Source organism: Stenella coeruleoalba (genome assembly GCF_951394435.1).
Source record: "Stenella coeruleoalba genome assembly, chromosome: 2".
Classification (NCBI taxonomy): Eukaryota; Metazoa; Chordata; class Mammalia; order Artiodactyla; family Delphinidae; genus Stenella; species Stenella coeruleoalba.
In genome coordinates, this window is record NC_137147.1 from 7967541 (window position 1) to 7986944 (window position 19404).

Here is a 19404-nt window from a genome sequence, read left to right on the forward strand (position 1 = left end):
AATCCGCCTGCCAATGCAGGGGACACGGGTTCGAGCCCTGGTCCAGGAAGATTCCACATGCTGCGGAGCAACTAAGCCCGTGTGCCACAACTACTGAGCCTGCGCTCTAGAGTCCGCGAGCCACAACTGCTGAAGCCCGCACACCTAGAGCCCGTGCTCCGCAACAAGAGAAGCCACCGCAATGAGAAGCCCACGCACCGCAAGGAAGAGTAGCCCCCGCTCGCCGCAACTACAGAAAACCCACACGCAGCAACAAAGACCCAACACAGCCAATTAATTAATTAATTATTAAAAATAGAATTACCAGTTAAAGAAACTAACCAGGCACTCAATTACTGAAACAAAACTATCAATGAGACAGTACTCGTTTCACATTAAATAAATCTAAGTTCTGGCCTTATAACAGTTTTCAACTTAAATGTCTAAGAAAAAGCCATTAAAAACAAAGCTGTGTTTCCTATGCAAGATTAAAGAATCACTAAGTTCAATAAATGAGTAAAAATACTTAAACCTGGACATCCTTTGCTCAGCTCAAAAAGAAATCCTTTTCAAAATATCATTTTTATCAAAATTCTACCAATGACAAACATGTAGTATACATGGAGTCCCCAGTTTAGAATATTCTGGCTGCTGAAGTTTTAATCAGTTGCTTTGAAATATATATACACTGCTTTAAGAAAACAGTATTATAAATTTGACTAAAGCCAGAAGACTTTAACTTACTTTTCTTCTACCTTGATACCTTCTCTCAGGTTTTCTTCTACCTTTGGTTTTCTCCTACCTTGATACCTTCTCTCAGGTTTTCTTCTACCTCTGGTTCTCTTACTATCAATTTTTCAGCTGTATTATAGACTAAATATGCATTTTGTACTATCCTGGAAAAATGACCACTATTTACAGAGTTTTTAAAAAATGGCTTCTAAACACAACTTTACGAATACATTTCCAGAGAACAAACATATGGACACCAAGGGGAGAAAGTGGCTGGGGTGGGGGTGAATTGGGAGATTGGGATTGACATATATACACTAATAAGTATAAAATACATAACTAATAAGAACCTGCTGTATAAAAAAATAAATAAAATAAAATTCAAAAAAACCACAAAAAACTACATTTCCTTTACCAGAAGCCTATTCATGGATTCAACAGTTGTATGATATTCTTTTAAAAAGTTATTAGAAACTCAAAGAATATTATTATAAAAAACTGAATAGATAATTCAGTTTGAGTCTAACATCTGAAGGCCTAAAAAATGCTCATCGTTGCAGAATTCCTTAAAAGGTAACAAGATTCTCAAATACTTAATAAACATGTTTAATACATTTTTTTTCCTAAGTGAAGCAAACGTTTTATCGAAATCAATTGTCAAATCACAATTTATCCAAATGACAATGCTACATTGTTCTTAAAAGAGTGGGCACAAAGATGGCACAGACACAATCCAGCATCTATCAAAATACCATCTGTAAAGAACCTGACTTATTTCGTGCTGTGCGTGAATGTGGTCCAGCATATAAGGGAGACTCAAAACCAGTCAATTTTTTTTCTTGATAACATGAAAAACATTTCACTACTTTGCCTCAAAATTAAGCACACTCATCTGTCTGTAACAACCGTGTTTAACACATTTTTTAAAGCACCTTTTGTGGGAAACATTATTTCTGTAAAGCGTGTAAGTAATTACTGAGCTTTGAAGTGTTACAACCAAAAGTATTTATAAAATCACTGAATTCAGTTCAGTTTTTCCTGCTTTCAAAATAGCTAGGTACCGGGACCTTCCTGGCGGTCCAGTGGTTAAGACTCTGCCCAATGCAGAGGACTCGAGTTTGATCCCTGGCTGGGGGACTAAGATCCCACATGCTGCACGGTATGGCCAAAAATAACCCCCAAAAAAGCTACATACCAAACACAAATTCTGCTGTCAACAGTCTAAAACACCTTCCACATTCAAGACTCTAAATACTTATATAAGACAATTGCTGCGTTCAGCTGGCAAATTACTTCCTAGACAATTAAGTCACCTTACCTTGATTTCACTGATTTCTCGTATCCACTCTTTTACCAGGTTATTTAATTTTCCCAAAATTAAAATCCTGTTGATAGAGCAAATATCAATCAAGTATCAAGTTGTTTGTTATTCTAGATCACTACTAATTAAAATGAAAAAGCTTTAATAGGTGGCTTCCTAAATTTTAACCAGTCTTTAAGTTATCAGAAAAGAAGTTTATAGTATTAGCTGTATGTAAGCACTGTTACACTGGGTGAGGCATTCCTCTAGCTTAGCAGGGCATTCCCCTTTCTCCTGACAATGCTGTAATACTATACTAACCAAAAGTATCACAAATCAAAATTAAGGGAATAGAACTTTATATAGACGAAAAGTTTTTTCTAGTTATCATTCTTGTTTGAAACAGACATATATTGGGGAGAATAATTCTGACTTGCTGAGTTCCTCAAAACTAGTTTATTATGTTAATAAAAAATTGTAACTTAAAAAAAGATATACATATACACTAATATGTATAAAATGAATAACTAATAAGAACCTGCTGTATAAAAAATAAAATAAAATAAAATTCAAAAAAAGAAAGATATATACACACACTGACCTGCGCTGCAGTTCCTCTTCCTCTTCAAAAACGCCAAAAGGCTTCAGAGTCTCAATTAGTTTCTGGGTAAGTAGGCAGTCAGTCTCCTTGGGGGCTGCTAAGCTGATGGGAGAGGTAATGCCATAGTGCTTCTGTGGCGGCTGTGTTTGCTGTGATCCCTGCGTTGTAACTGGACTGCAAACAGAACTGGATAAAATTACTGTCAAAAAATTTCTACAATTTAAAACTAATCAGATGACTAGAAAAAAATGCTTTAGTAAAATGCATTTCTAAACATAGTTGGTTCCCTGCCTTACCCCAAAAAACTTTCAATACATTTTGTTCGTTTTAAAACAAAAAGTAACACAAAAATTAAGTGATGAAAACATTAGTTCTCCTCCCACTCCAAGGATTTTAACTTTGTCACTATCTAAATATCTAAATAAACTATAAATAAGAATCCAGATCAGGGAATTCCCTGGTGGCAAAGTGGTTAAGAATCCACCTGCCAACGCAGGGGACACAGGTTGAGTCCTGGTCCGGGAAGATCCCACATGCTGAGAAGCAATTAAGGCCTTGCGCCACAACTACTGAAGCCCACATGCCTAGAGCCTGTGCTCCGCAGCAAGAGAAGCCACTGCAATGAGAAGCCTGCGCACCACAACGAAGAGTAGCCCCCGCTTGCCACAACTAGAGAAAACCCACACGCAGCAACAAAGACCCAATGCAGACCCAAAAAAAAAAAAAAAAAAAATCCAGATCAAATAAATTGCTAGAGAAAATGCAATCTAGGATATAGTGGACTTCTTAGAAATTTTACTTACTCCTTACTTCTTGAAAAGGAGCCAAAGTCTATTAAATTGTTGTTTCTAAAGAGATGAGGATATATATAAAAACACTATTTTACCAATACAACAGACTCCCCAAATGGAATTTCACATCTGACTTGCAATGAATAAAACTCTAGATAATGAGGCAAATAACATAAACATAACTTGGAGGGGAAGAACTATATTCACACTAAGCTTGTTACAGAATTTTTGGTAAGAGATTTACACTTCAACAATGACTAATCAAAAGTTTTTCTGTTTTAAGAGCAATTCCTGATTTTTACAACCAATAGGGTTTTAACTGGTGAAAAGGTATGGCATGCTCTAAAGAAAGGTTTTAGGAAATTAATCTGACTCAATTATTTTTTGGTGAAACCAATTCTTGTTTTCTTTTTCTCCCTTTTTAAATCAATGGACAGGGACTCTAAAGATAAGCAGCACAATTATTAACTAAAAACTACCTGGTCAAATAACATACAGAACCAGGTAAGGACTAAGGAAGAAGCTAACATCTGAATCAGTTATTTGCCCCAAATTCTGTTCCTTAAGAAATAATTTATACACACACACCCCTACTTTTTTTCAAGTTCTAAAAATATATATATATACTTTTAATTAAAGTGCAATAATCTACTAAAGCAATAAGATGCCAGAATCCCATGGCAGGTAAGTCCCATTATGTATTTACTACCTATCCCTGGGTTCTGGTTTATACTATGACTGCAGGACTACATTTTATATTGTCTTCTGATATCAACAGAAAACCTAAGAATGCCAGGAAGCCCATAGTGTTTGTTACTAATTAGTCACTAGGCTGTATAGCATTTAATCAATGCTTCCTAAACTAGTTATACATTGTCTCAATTTTAATTCAGATTTTATAGTAACATTTGCTGAATAAATATGAGTCAGATTTATTATCTCTTACAGCAATTAACTTATGTCTCATCACTTCCTCCTACTACTTTAAATTGCACAGCTATACAAGGCTATGGTGTTAATTCAGAGCTGTGGATCCACATGAGCACCAAGCATCCTCAAAGACTAAATATCTTAATGTTCTATTTTTCAAATTTATGTAGCATCTCCCATGATTAGAATATACAAATTAACATTAAGTGTAAATGCATTCATAATATCTTGGTTAATACATATTTTCGTCAATCAACAAATAGTTATCATCAGGTTCCACCAAGCTGACACCAAAAAGGTGGCCCTCAAAACTGCCTACCATTTCTTCACACCACGCTCTAATAGATTCCAGATAAATTATGTATTGTTTAAAAAAATACACTTAACACATATCTTAGTATAATTATATTTTCTTGCATTGTTCATTGCTTCATGTGAGTTTCTCCAAGTAAACTATAGCCCTTCATGACCACCCCAGGATTATGAATACTTTTTATAAATGATTTTAACATAAGTAGAGCCAGATATGAAAACAAGTGTAAAATCCTTTCTAGCTAGACTTGGTTCATGCAAGGAGAGCTTTCAAGTCAAATGTAAATTGAATTCATGTTTTCCTACCTTAAAATAATAAACCTCTATTGGATTGTTTTGTTTTGAGCAAACATCTGCATTCTTTTCCTTTCTGAAGGGGCTAAATTCATTACCAGTTGAGTTTGGATGATCACCAAAATGACTGCCCATTCTCTGTGGGGTTAAGCTTTCTTGCAGATTCCCATTTTTTCTTTCTCAAATATTCAGGTTCTTCATTGTCATACAAAAATCAATGCTTGGAAAGATCCTTGTCTACTTCACCTGTATTACCAGAATATTGGATATAGACTCAGATTTCTTTCTTTTTTTAAAAAATCAATTTATTTATTTATTTTTGGCTGCATTGGGTCTTTGTTGCTGTGTGTGGGCTTTCTCTAGCTGCGGTAAGCAGGGTCTACTCTTCGTTGCGGTGCGCGGGCTTCTCATTGCCGTGGTTTCTCTTGTTGCAGAGCACAGGCTCTAGGCGCACAGGCTTCAGCAGTTGTGGCACAAGGGCTCAGTAGTTGTGGCTCACAGGCTCTAGAGTGCAGGCTCAGTAGTTGTGGCGCACGGGCTTAGTTGCTCCACGGCATGTGGGGTCTTCCCGGACCAGGGCTCGAACCCGTGTCCCCTGCACTGGCCACCAGGGAAGTCCTAGACTCAGATTTCTAAATTCACACCAAGTTTGTCTACTTTAATTTGAAAAAAAAAAAATTGATGTCTACATTAGTTTCCACATGAACATTTTGATGGGGAAACAAATCATACTCCGGTTGTAAATGTTTATTTATTCAAAATGTAGTCACATCATATAAAACCACATTTACTTGTCCCATCTAATTCAAAACAGAACATTATAGGGGGACATTCCTGGTGGTCCAGTGGTTGAGAATCCGTCTTGCAATGCAGGGGACGCCAGTTCGATCCCTGGTGGGGGAACTAAGATCCCACATGCCTCAGGGCAACTAAGCCTGCACACCGCAACTACTGAGCGCACGTGCCACAACTAATGAGCCCACATGCCACGACTACAGAGAAGCCCATGAGCTGCAAGGAAAGATCCCGCCTGCCGCAACTAAAAAAAAAAAAAAAAAAAAAGAGAGAGAAAGAACACATGTATCACATATCTCTGTATGTATACATATCTAATACAAATTACATATAGAACATATACTAATTCAAGAACACATATGAAAAGAAATAAAAGTAAATCACAACCAAATAAAAGGAAAGAAACAAATACATGTTTTAAAAGGTACAAGATACCTGTGTCTCCAATAGAAATGGCTTAATCTTACGCTAAGTGGCTAGACTAGGAATTCTAGGCTGCCAGATGCTCTGAATGTCCAAAATGTAGAAATATTAGCTATGATTGAGCTTTAAATGGAAGAAGTCAAAATTTTCCATTTAATTTTTAATATTAGAAATTAAGTAGAGTGATAAAACAATTTAAGGATCTTTTTGTTGCTGTTCTGTTTCTAACAAAACAAATATACACACTCCAATATCAGGTAATGTGAAGGACTCTGCTTTACAGACTTTCTCCTGGAACTATACACCAGACAGCTAGCTATCAATCCCAAGAATGCAAAGCTCTCCCTCAAATTTTTGAACACATGAGACACCTGCCCATGTCCGTCACTTTCTAGAGACATTTTTACCAGTATTTAGTTTTCTTCAGACATGATTTTAAAAATAACTTCTACAATGATATAAAACAATGAGAAAAAAACTAGATACGGAGCCACAGTATTTGTGATCCACTGAAATTTCTTTCTGGTTTTCAATTTAAATATCAAGAACAGCTGTGCTTTTCCTGAGTAACTGGCTCATTTTCATCTCATGAACATATCTGTACTTACCTTTAGGCTACTGCCTGAATTCTTAGAGCAAAACTGGTGGCCATCCAGCAAGTTCTCTACAAAAATCCAAAAATCACTGTACTTCTGTAAGAACTGTTTTAGTACCCTAATTTCTTGCTGTTTTATATCTCTATCCTGATTCTCCCTTGTCATCCACCTTTAATGCAAACACCGTGCTAGTTTTAAAATGTGACTAAAGTACTCTTAAAAGTCTCAGTCCTTTCTGGGTCAGAGCAAGATATAAATACCTATACATACAGTACATATACGAATCTTGCCCCCCTCCAAAATTACAAAAGACAGCCAAACACTCTTCCCCCCACCCCACTTTTTTGGGAGTAAGAAGGGAGAAACGAAGAGGGCACAATACTAAATATTTTCAGAATTCTTCTCTCTCTTAGAACATAAGGCATTTTCTTTATAATATTTAAAATAATTTTCATCAAGGCAAAGCTTACCCAGGACATATACCCACCTTTCCTTTTTTATTATTTTTAATTTCAACAACATTCTATATAACAAATCCATTCCAACTACACTTGTTCTGCCTCTTGGCATCTTGGTCCCAATCTTTCTACTCCCCTGCTATGCCAAACTACCATTCATACTGCTACCAAGTGTTACCTTCCTAACACACAGCTTCCTTAAAAACCCACATGACTTCTGGTACTGGCATTCAAAACTGTCCACAAAAACTGCTCTCAACCCAGAAGCAATCTGAAAAGAGACAAAGCAGGCCTGATTTCACTTCTACTAGTTATACCACTCTGGTTTCACTTCTGCCACTAGTTATGTGATTCTTGTTAAGTTGTAACTCTATGGATTTACCTTAGAATTTATTACATCTCTTCTCTACTTTGGATGGCAAACTAGAAATTTAAATACTATAACATGTTTATGACATGAAAGTCCAGTTCCCAAACACAGAAAGTTTTTAAACCAATACTCAAAAGAAAGGTCCATCCTTTCCTCGTGCTAGGCTAAGACCTAACTCTAATTAGTATAAATATTTTGGTACTCAGAAATGGCAACATTTTTGTGAAACTGGCATATGACTGTAGGCTGCTTATTTTGGCCAGATACTTGTTTCAAAAGTTTAGGCATCCAATTTAACCAATACATGTGCTCTGAAATATCAAGAACCACTTTGATTACAGTAACTATAAAGCTAACTCAAATAGTGCAAGTTCCTATGATTTGTAAACTATAGTTTAGTAGCCCTACATTCAAATAGTCGAAGTATGATCAATCTTTGGATGTATCATATTGATGACCACTTCAAGCCAGTGAGGAAAGTTAAGGAATACTCAAATGAAAGACCTATATTAGTACCTGTTTTCACTAAGTGAATGAAATCCAAAGAGGACTTTCACTTTTACGAAAAAAAGGCAAAAAGCAAAAGCACTCTTCGTTTGTTTTGCAAGCGGTTTCAGAGGCAGCGTGCGCCCTGAGTAGCAAGAGCGACACTAACAAGCTTCTTCCCCAGGATATACGTATACTCAGCATCAAACTACCATAGCCTGGAACTGTGTCTGTGAGCAGCAATGCTTTATCTCAATTTATTCTATGCACCTGTTAGCAAGATGTGTATAAGGTAGTTGCTTCTTCATTTTATGCGTTTTGGCTTACAAAAACTTTCACAGGACCTTTCTACTTTTGGATAGGGAGGGAAACCTGTATTCTTAATATGTTCTTAAATCAACTTTTAAAAGTTTCACTGCAAATCAAGGAAGCACATTAAGACGATCACTTTTTCTGTCAGACTGGAGAAAAACAAAGCTGATGTACATCTGGTAAAAAATGAAAGACTTATTATAAACCTCCAAAAATGAGCACTCTTAGCCATCACAAAGGATGTGAACATGGTATATCATTTTAAAAAGCAATCTGGCAATATTCATCAAATTTTTTTTAAAGCTTATGTCTAGCAACTTCATCTCTAGCAATCTCTTACAGAAACACTAGGACACAAGGACTCAAACTGAAGGTCCTGATGTTGGAAGACATAGCCTCTTTAATTTACAACACATTTTTAGTATATTAAATGTGTACATTAAAGCACAAATTTCTACTGCTCCTGGGGTACAAATACAATGGCTTAGAAGACAGGCCAAATACGGGCCCAAAATCCTGTTCAGCAACAATAAGCTTGAAATGAACAATGTCTACCCCAGCATTATACTTTATAGAGGGAGCATGCTTGGTATTTGTAAATAAATACCTCTCTTGACCCTACAGATTCTGGAATTTGACCCTTATTATAGGAATAATACAAAAGATACCCAAGGCTGTTCACTGGAGCACTGTATACAATGCACCAACAAACTGGAAACCACCTAAATATCCATTAATATGATATAGGACTGGCGAATTACAGTACATTCTTACAACTTAATACTATGCTATATAAAAAGAATGAGGTGGTTATCCCATGTAGTAGCATGGAAACATGGCCACAATATGTCAGGTGAAAGAAGTTGTAGAATATAATTATGATAATAGCAAATATTTACTGAAACCTCAACATATTCCAGTTAGTGTGGCAAGCACTTTACATTATTCCTGACTATTCCAACGACTCTATTCACTGGGTCAGGATATGATCTCAGGCATCTGACTATAATCATAAGCCTCTATACATCTTTCACAACATACAGTCTTGTACCTTTAAAAGTTATTTGTGTATTATGTCTATACATGCATAGAAACACACGAAGCAAAACTGATTGTTGGAAGAATTCCATCTTCTAGGATTTTGTTTCCATTTGTTAAAGTACTTTTAAAGATAAATATTAATGAAGTCATACAAAAGTTGAAAATCATCTAATTCTACTATTCACCATTAAGCTTGTGATAGTAAAGAGACTAAAACCACCCCCTAAAATCATTCCCCAACAGCAAGGGACAGCAAACAAATGTTCAATTTAAATCAATAATTAGCTTTTTGATTATTAGCTTTGTAGTTTATGCTAATCAAAATGTTATTTTAAAGAACTGAAAAACCTTAAAATGGATTTTTCAGTGTAACGCTTTGTGATTAGAAAATTAAATACAAAGCAAATCATGATTTACAGCTCTAGAAAACTGGTAAAGCACCAAAGCTATCTATCAAACTTCATCAATCCAATTTTCCTAAAAGCACCTTTTCCTCATTTAAGTTATTTTTCCCAGAAAGTATTTTATTAGGCTGAAATTTACTGAACTAGGATCCTAAATATGTATGAAAGACAATGCTAAAATCAGGAATACAAAAATAGTCTCTAACCTCAGTGACAATCTCAAATTTGGTCTGGGATTCAGATCTTTAAAGAACAGATCAGTGCAAAGTAAAAGCTTAAAATAAACATTACAGAAACAAAGAATCAAGGATATACCAAAGGAAAAGGTTAAGGAGGTATGTACTCTAAATGACTTGCAGAAGGGGAAAGGAGCAGTCTCTGCAGATGACTAACACACAAAGGAAAGGACAACAAATCACCAATGGTGTTTTCTGAAATAGTTAATATTTAACGACTTTCTTCCCAATTTAAACAAAGCTCATGCTACTGATGAATCTCTGCCTCCTCACATTGGGCATACGGAATTGGTGGCACGTAGTACTAAAAGGGTCAATTGCCTCAAAATATATAGATCCTAGACAACAGAAAACACTGTCATTTCTTGCTAGTTTTATTAGTCAGTGAAGTTAAAACTGAAAGCTTAACTTACTTGATATTCTTCTTTAGAAGTAATCAGATAAATCACAGTAACACTTAATGGGTACATCCCAGGTGGTCCAGTAGTTAAGAATCCATCTTGCAATGCAGGGGATGCCGGTTCAATCCCTGGTCCGGGAACTAAGAACCCACATGCCACAGAGCAGCCAAGCCCACGCTCAGCAACTACTGAGCCCATGCACTGCAACTACTGAGCCCGCACGCCACAACTACAGAGCCCACGCACCACAACTAGAGAGAAGCCTGCGCACCGCAACAAAGAGACGGCGCACAGCAACAAAAGATCCCACATGCCACAACTAAGACCCAACACAGCCAAAAAATAAATATTTTTTTAAAAACCACAGTATGTAATTTGCTGTTCAAAGGCCTTAACCTTAAACGTAATGTGCCCATTCAAATTAAGCAGGAAAAAAGGACATTGAACAGAATAGGAATATGGGATCTCTCTAAAGTATCTGAATATGCATTAAATATTAATTCTTACCAGAAATAATACAATCTCCTCTTTCACAAGAAGTTTAACACATATTTAAATTTTACCTGTAGCTTAGACAAGACAACGTATTTGCTCACTAAGACATTATTCTAAGGATGGCTAATTCACCTGCCATCCTGTGTAACTGGTACTAAACATAGTTAGAACCTAACTATAGTCTTAAAATATGTATTCCAGGTGGATCATCCAGCCAATATTTAGTCAGCAGCAGAGGCTCAAGTATAGATGAAGCAATAGTTTACGCTCAAGGGGAATAAATTATGATGAATCCCAACGCCAAACTTTGGAAATAAAAGGTTGATTATACAGAGAAAAGGTACTTGTTACTGAATTGTAACAATGGCCAGGTTATTTTTCCTTCCTTCCTAAGGGCACTTCCAACTGTCCCTCTGCCCTCTCTCCAAGAGGGGCTAGAAGCAAAAACAAAAAACAGCCAAACCACAGCATTCCTGCATCAGTATTTGTCAAGCACAATTTGAAAATGAAAGAAATGTAACTAGAGAATCTAAAAAGTACAAAAATGTATCAGAAAATAATAGTCAAAAATATATTAAATCATAGTATTATAAACAGGAAATGCAATTTAGATGTTTCTGATAACCAAAATGACAGGAACACTATTCTTAAATAAAAACTTATTTAAAACTATAAAGACTACTGTAAAATGCAAGAAGCTGGTTTCTGAACGAAATATAGAGGGAACAGAAATGTGAGACAATTCTGTGACAGAAGAGGAATAAAAATATCAAATTTAAACTCCTACATTTTTTTCTTCTGCAAATCCTTAAATTTTCAAGTGAGAATGCTATAAAATTCTGCAGACCTGCAATCCAACGACTAAAAAACAACTATCTTCCACACAACTTGATCTTGAAAATTAAGTATACTTAAGACATACAAACAGACTCCCATTGAGCTGATGAAACATAGTTCTCAACAAGATACACAGTAAATGGCACAGTACTAGAATGAGAATGAAACATGGAACCCAGAGTTGAATTCGGCTGCAGTCTATAACTTAGCACCCTTAAGACCTTAGAGTGACGACTTTGAGCCTCACTTTACAAGAACTAATATCTCCTGCAATGGTGCTGTTTTATGAATCACAGACTCAGATTGTACACTTATTTAAAAGCTGCTGAATAATCAGAACGATGAACATACCAAATAAAAGACATGCCTCTTCCACCAACCAAAAATGAAAAATAGCTGGGACTCCAACTGGCCTCATTTTGCCAGAGAGTAGCTTTTATAAACCTGCCTAGATGCAACTCAAGGTGAAATTTAATTGTAATGTTAACTTGAAGTAGCTTAGTTACCAAGAAATGGAATATTCTGATGAATCAAAAGTTATATGTTTTCAAGCCAGAAGGCTTTGAGGGGTTGAGGGAGGGGGTGTCAGGGAGTGGGAACTGACTTACAAATTCACTCAAATCCAATTATCTTCCCTCCCAACTTCTCCATCAAAAAGCATGAACCGACAACATGCTTAAAGTAAAATACCACATTTCAAAACCATAACTTTTATTAAGCAGCAAGAAATTCATTACAAAATCTCTACATCTTAAAATCTGAGAATCAAAATCTCTCAGTTAGAAGTTACCTTTCAAAGGTTATCTAATACATTGCTTTTCATTGACAACAAAAAATATCTTTAAATCATGTGTGTGTCCATTCCTCCAGACCATTCAAAAACCACCAGAGATGCTGCACAGACACCACCACTGGAAACAGCGCAGCTTGGGGCAGCTGTCAGTTGTTACTATACATCAGTTTCTCGAACTTTTGGGTCTTAGGACCCTTTCACAACTCTTAAAATTTATTGAGGACTCCAATGACCTTTTGTTTATATGGATTATGTCTGCCATTATTTACTACATTAGAAATTACAACAGGGAAATTTTTGTACAGTAACAAGAAATCTATTACATGTTAACATAAATGACTTTTTTAAAAATAACTGGTTTCCAAAAAAAAAACTTAGTGAGAAGAACAGCACTATTTTACATTTTTGCAGATCTCTTAACTCTGGCTTAATCAAAAATAGCTGGTTCCCGGGCTTCCCTGGTGGCGCAGTGGTTGAGAGTCCGCCTGCCGATGCAGGGGACGCGGGTTCGTGCCCCGGTCCGGGAAGATCCCACATGCCGCGGAGTGGCTGCGCCCGTGAGCCATGGCCGCTGAGCCTGCGCGTCCGGAGCCTGTGCTCCGCAACGGGAGAGGCCACAACAGTGAGAAGCCCGTGTACCAAAAAAAAAAAAAAAAAAAAAAAAGCTGGTTCCCACATCTGCTTCTGCATGTAATCCCTTTTGATAAGTTGTTTTGGTAGATGCACAGGAATAAAACCTGGCATTACACCATTATAACTAGAAAACAGTGTTCTAATAGCCTTTTCAAATAACTTTGGATATTCTTCTTTGATATTACACCAAAATGCCGCAAGTGGTAATTTCTTAGAGACTAGTTGCAGTATGAAAGCAGAAACTACAGCAATAAACCCTTTGCACTCTTGCATTAAAATCGACTGGTCCACCTTGCACTTTAAATGTACCTTTACCCATGCATGATTTTATTACATCATGATTGGTGGTTTGGAAAATGTGGGTTCACTTAAGATACGCATATCTTCCAAATGTTGGCACATTATTATACAAAATCAAAAAAAGTTCACTAATATCACCATCGATCAAATCAGAAACATTTTTAATTACTGGGAGGCTGTCAAGCTCACAATGACAGAAACAAGCATTCTAAAATTCTAATTTTTGCTTGAAAGCTCAAATTTTATCACTGGCCACAAACACTGTCAGTTGTTCTTAAAGAGACAGGCTCCATTTTTCAAGTAAATGCTAAGTAGTCAAGTATGAACATCATAGTTCATCAATTGTTCTTTCAGGTAAAAACAGAGCTCAATGAGAAAAGCACTAGCTTAGCTCACAAATCAATCATACATGTGCTCTTCGCAAAACAACCATCCTACTTTTTAGCATACAGCTTTAAGTGTACTTCCCATTTTATCACAACATACTCAAAAAACTCAAGGGTCAAGACTTAATAAAATCAACATTTTTTACTGCTTCATCAAGGACTTTTTTTTCAAACTGTGTGTGTTTGTGTGCATGTGTGTAGTGAAGTAATACAATGACAACTAGTAGAATACAGTGCCTCTGCCCTGATTCTTCCTAAAGCATCACTACCCACCACTGCTTTTGCACCACTGGTGCAAATGTCAACAGACTAAAAAGACATAACATCTCAATATTATGAAAAGTTTGGATTTTATGTACTCCCTAAAAGGATCTCAAGGACCCCTGACATCCAGGCTTCTACAAATCACACTCTGAGAACCACTGCTACACGATATTACTACCCACCAAAAGGTCTCAGTTCTACCTCTTATCACTACATGAAACTACTCCAATTCCCTCTTTTTTTGTGACAACCCCAAAAATATGGAAGAAAAGCTATTGTCTCCCCCAAGTCTTGCTAAATATCTCTTCCAATAACATTCTACAAATGTGCCATGAATGCTAAGTCACTGATAATGTTTACTCCCCTTAAAGTCTTTTTTATTACCAGTGTGATAACTAGAACTGAGCTGATGCAAATAATGATCTGACCAGCACAGAGTAAGGCAGAAACTGGAATATAGTTCTCATACAGGTCTTATACACTGTATTAATGCAGTAGTTGTCAACAAGATGTTGGCCCCCAAGGTACATCTGGCAATATCTGGACACACTTTTGATTTTCATTACCAGGACATGGGGGGTGGGACTCCCACAATCTAGTAGGTAGAAGTCAGGCATGCTGTTAAACACCCTGCAATACACAGGACAGAATTATCAGCCTAAAATGTGAATAGTACCACCATGAGAAATCTGGTATTAACAGATCCTAAGACTACCAAAATTTTGGAAGCTTAATCACCATGGCTCTTAAACCATACCAGCTTTTCAAAACTATATATGCAATTACATATGCTTTTGGACAATATATGGAGACCTGCTCACAATGTTTTCTAACGACGTAACTTCAGTAATCTGTTTTGATTTCATCCATTCTGACAATTTACCTATACCTTAACCCCCCCACCCACTCACAAAGACTTAACAGCCACACCAAACAGGAAAGTGGAAGTCAAACACAATACAGTCTGGAAATCACAATTCAAAACATCAAAGAAATAAAATTAATGATACCAGAACATGAAAAACAAAGAAAGCAAACTAATGAGAAAAAAGGCCTACTTAACTAGGCAGTCTATAGTCTTTTAGTTTACTTTAAAAGGACTATAGTACACATAGGGTTAACAGTAAGAGAAAAGCTAATGAAAAACTGGCCATATTGTTCACATTTCAAGAAACACACTAGAAAGACAATATCCGTGTGTGAGAATCTGCTGCCTTCACTTTGTCTTCCATTTTAAACATCTGCACTAACTTCCAAACAATGTGAAGCACTTAGGTCTTTAAAGGAAAGGTATATCTCCCTTCCTCAAAGCATGCTGGGAAAAAGCAGGTATAAAAGAACTTTTAATTTCTAAAAAGACATAAATTATTTCTTCATTAAAGCCCTTTAAGGCATACATTTCCTATTACTGATCAATTTTTAATACTGACATGATTATCAGAAACAGCAATAAAATGTGAGCTAACACAAAGAAGTCACATGGCATTACTGCAAACATTTAGGTTTACTTTAATTGCTGCTGAATTGAAAAATGCCACAAAAATCTTGCTTAGACTCGGTTCTCCTAGTAACCCTTTTCATTGTTCCATAAAAGTATGATTCAATTAACAGGGACCTTGCATCTTATAAGATTTTAGGTCTGCTATATTTAATTAAAATTAACAAATATCCTCATTACAGAAATATGTTGATAGGCCTCTTAACAAAATGACTAGAGTGGGTGAGAAGGAAGGAGCATGAAATTCCTTTTTAAAATATCGTGTAAAATGGGACAGATGTCTTTAAAGCCTGTTTCAAACTTAGAGCCTCACCTGTAAACAGAGACATACACACATATACACATACATAAATAAAACTGTAAAACTATAATCAGTGATATTTGCAGAAAAGAAGGTGTTTTTACTTAAAAAAATAAAATAAAATAAGCGTAAGGTGACCGTTAGGTGTCTAGAAACCCCAAAATCTTTATTCTGCGTTCAAGTAAAACTTCAAGGGTCAATTACATGCTTCGGGGCTACAAAGAGAACTCGGCCCCCCATCTCTCACCCTTAAATCTTCAAAAATGGAAGAAATGCAGTCTCACGATTTAGGCCTCTACTCTGCTGTATACACGCAGAAAAAAAGGCTGTAATCTTTCGATCAACAATGAGTTCTCAAGTTACATCCCATTCTTTGAGAGAGAAAAGAAAAGGAAAACTTATTTAAAAAACCCAACAAGGGGAAAAAAGTATAAGATACAGGCCTAGTGAGATTAGAAGGCACAGATGGACTACAATAAGAAAAAGTCTACCATCAGAAGAACAGAAAGTATCACTGCACATGGAAAGACGGAAGCAAGATGAAATCCGGCGACCCTATCGAAACAAAACCGGGAGAGCAACACGTAACGCAACGCCTTTCGACGGGGGGCACCCGGGAAAGTGCCCCTCTCCTGGCAGCCGAAAGGCTGGAGGGAACGGAGGCGGGGGGAGGGGATGTTCGAACAGCTGGACTCGACGCTCAAAACTGGGCTTTTAACTCGCGCTCAGGCAGGCTGGGACGCGGAAGTGGGTTAACACTGGCGTACAAAGTGGGCATCTAGGAAACGTGAGGGAGAGCTAGGCCGGGAACAGAAGCAGCGAAACGAGCCCGAGAGGCGCCGGGGGACGAGCCCGAACCCCGTGTGCAGACCCCGCGAGGAGCAGGGCCTTTCTCCCCGGCAGCTGGGCACCGGGTTCCCCCCCACCTTTCTTTTATCGGACGAGGCGGAGGAGCGGGAGCAGTAAGGTTAGAAGCTCCTCCGGCCCTTCCGGAAGGGGAAGGCCCCCGGCCCGACAGCCGCCGAAGCCAGGAAGGGGTGGGGGGAAGCGGGAACCGAACACAAGGGGAAGTGCGGCGGCGAGTGGGAGAGGAAACAGGAAGAGCCCCAGTCCCGCCCGCCTCCCCTCGGGGCGAGGGCCCGGCTCGCGCGCCCCCCTCCCCCCTCCCCTCCCCCGACGCCCCCAAGGCCCCGCCGGCGTGCGAGAGAAAACAGAATACAAATCACTTACAACGGCATCGTCTCCGGCGCCGGCACCGCCCAGTCACTTCCCCCCCGCAACCGCCGCCGCTGCCGCCCTGGGCATGATCCACTGAGGCGGGAGGGAGGGGGGGGCCTGCCTCAGCCCTGGGTCCAACCCCACTCCCGCACCCGCTCCCGCCGCTTTAAGCGCTTCTCCTCCTTCCCCTTCGTCCTAACATGGCGCCCGAGCGCTACCACAGCAACGTTCTAGAACCGCTGACGCCGCTACACACGCTATGCGTGCGCCTGCGCAGCAGCCGCCCGGCCCGCCGCGAAGCCTCACGGGAAGGGTAGTTCGTGCGCCGGCAGGCGCTCCGGCGGCTTCCGCCGCAGTTGTGTCGGGCTTCCGCGGCACACGTAGCGGGTATGGGAGGTATCCGATTGGGAGGCTCTGGGCTCGGGGGTGTCCCTCCTGCCGGGCCGCTCTTGTCGCCGATGGGGGCGATGCAGCCCGGACGGCGCGAGGAAGGCCCCGGAGAGGCGCCGCTTCCGGTGCATTGTGAGGTCCCGCCGTTCTCTCAGCCCGAGGTCGCGGCGGCTGCGCTTCCCCTCGGACCGCGTCGGTGGAGGCGCTTGGAGGGGACCGAGGCGCCCACGCGTGACCCGGGCGCTGGGCTCAGCACGGGGACACTGGGTTGTAACAGGTTACTCAACCTCTTATTTTTTGCAAAGTGAGAGTAATGCCTGCTTCCTAGGGTAGTGGCGCCTATTTAATGTGATAATGCAATAAGGGTGCTTGGCACTGCGGGGGACAGAGGGCGCAGAGACGTCACTAGGACTCCCGCCTTACCCGCTAAACTCGGTTCCCCCGGCACGGAGCTTTGGAGTTGTTCTGTCCACTGAGGTGTACACAGGCGCTCAGGAAATATCTGTTGAATGAATAAATTTGCTGGATAGGATTGTGATGACAGCAGATTCGAGAACAGGAGCTAAATTTATTTCTAACAGTTGGTGCACTGGAACTCACTGTAAAGCTGTCATTCAGTAGAAACGTAGGTGGCAGTAAGCCTTGGGATAATAGCAAAGGCCGTTTCGCCCATAGTTTCCCTGAGGTTGTGTTTTGCAACCCCTTCTCTCCGTGGGGTGGGACCTGGGAGTTACCTGCACACCTCCAGCAAAAGTTGAATAAAGAATACCTGAGACTGACTTGACTCTGATATTCTTTCCCTCTTCGAATATAGAACGCGTTCCAAAGTGTCACACAGAAGATTAATGGAGGGAAAGGGGGGCATCACATATGGGAAAGTTAAAGTTCTAAATTCTTTAAATATGCACTTGTAACTCTTCAGGAAATTTGACAAAAGATTTCCATTTTTTCACAGAAAGTCTAGTGGGACTAGCGTTCTAGGACTAATGAGGGGCTCAGTGGGAAAAGCACAGGATCCAAACCCGCATTGTCCAATAAGGTAGCCATTTGTCACATGCGGCTTGCCGGCACTTGAAATGAGGCTCGTTCATTTAAGATGTAAGTTCAAATCACGCGCACATTTCAGAGATCTTACTATGAACAAAAGAATGAAATACCTCACTGACAATTTTTTTATTTTGTGTTTTGGATATAGTGCATTAAAGAAAATGTGAAAATTTCAACTGTTCCTTTTTACTTTTTAAAATGTGGCTACTAGAAAAATTTTAATTATGTATGTGCCCATCATTTCTACGGAACAGCAATGATCTGGAGACAGACTTGTATTTGATTCTCAATTCTACTTATTCCCTTACCCTCTTGTGGCTTTAGGTGGGGGCCCAGCAATAGACCTGTCAAAATTTTTGAAAATCTGAGGTCCAGTGGAATCAAAAAAATATTAAAGCTATGGTCTTAAAAATTGCTCATAAAGATAGGCACTGATGATTGTCAAATACTAACACTGTCCCACTTAGATTCTGTGGGGTGGGAGCAGATAAACACTTGAAGAGGTAAGGGAATTATAGATTGTAATAAGAACCATGAATAAAATAAATCAGATGATAAAATTACGGGGCAGTTCAACTTTAGATACGGTGGTCAAACTAGGCCTCTCAGAGGAGCTGATCTTTGACCTGAGACCTGAAGCCTTTCTGAGAGATTTGGATTTTATCTTTTTGTGAATGGGGAAGACATTGGAAGTTTTAAAACGGGAAGATTACATTGATATTTGTGGGAAGATAAAAGGGTAGGGAATCAATTTGAACTTCCCAGACAGGAACTTCCCTGG

At 38.9% G+C, this 19404-nt stretch overlaps 1 protein-coding gene across 7 annotated transcripts in view; it reads right to left on the bottom strand.

Moving 5' to 3' along the window:
* PAPOLA (poly(A) polymerase alpha) overlaps window positions 1–18126 on the bottom strand; it is a 60753-nt gene extending 42627 nt beyond the window's left edge. For 3 of the 7 annotated variants that reach the window (XM_079908176.1, XM_079908174.1, XM_079908171.1), the window contains exons 1-3: window positions 17199–18123; window positions 2613–2798; window positions 2030–2096 (exon numbers count right to left, since the gene is read on the bottom strand). In XM_079908176.1, coding sequence (XP_079764302.1) covers window positions 2030–2096; window positions 2613–2798; window positions 17199–17206 — 261 coding nt within the window. In that variant the 5' untranslated portion in view covers window positions 17207–18123. Of the gene's footprint in view, window positions 1–2029; window positions 2097–2612; window positions 2799–17198 lie in introns of all 7 variants that reach the window. The other 4 variants (XM_079908177.1, XM_079908175.1, XM_079908172.1 and 1 more) reach the window with 3 other exon arrangements.
* Between the last annotated feature and the right edge of the window lie 1278 nt (window positions 18127–19404).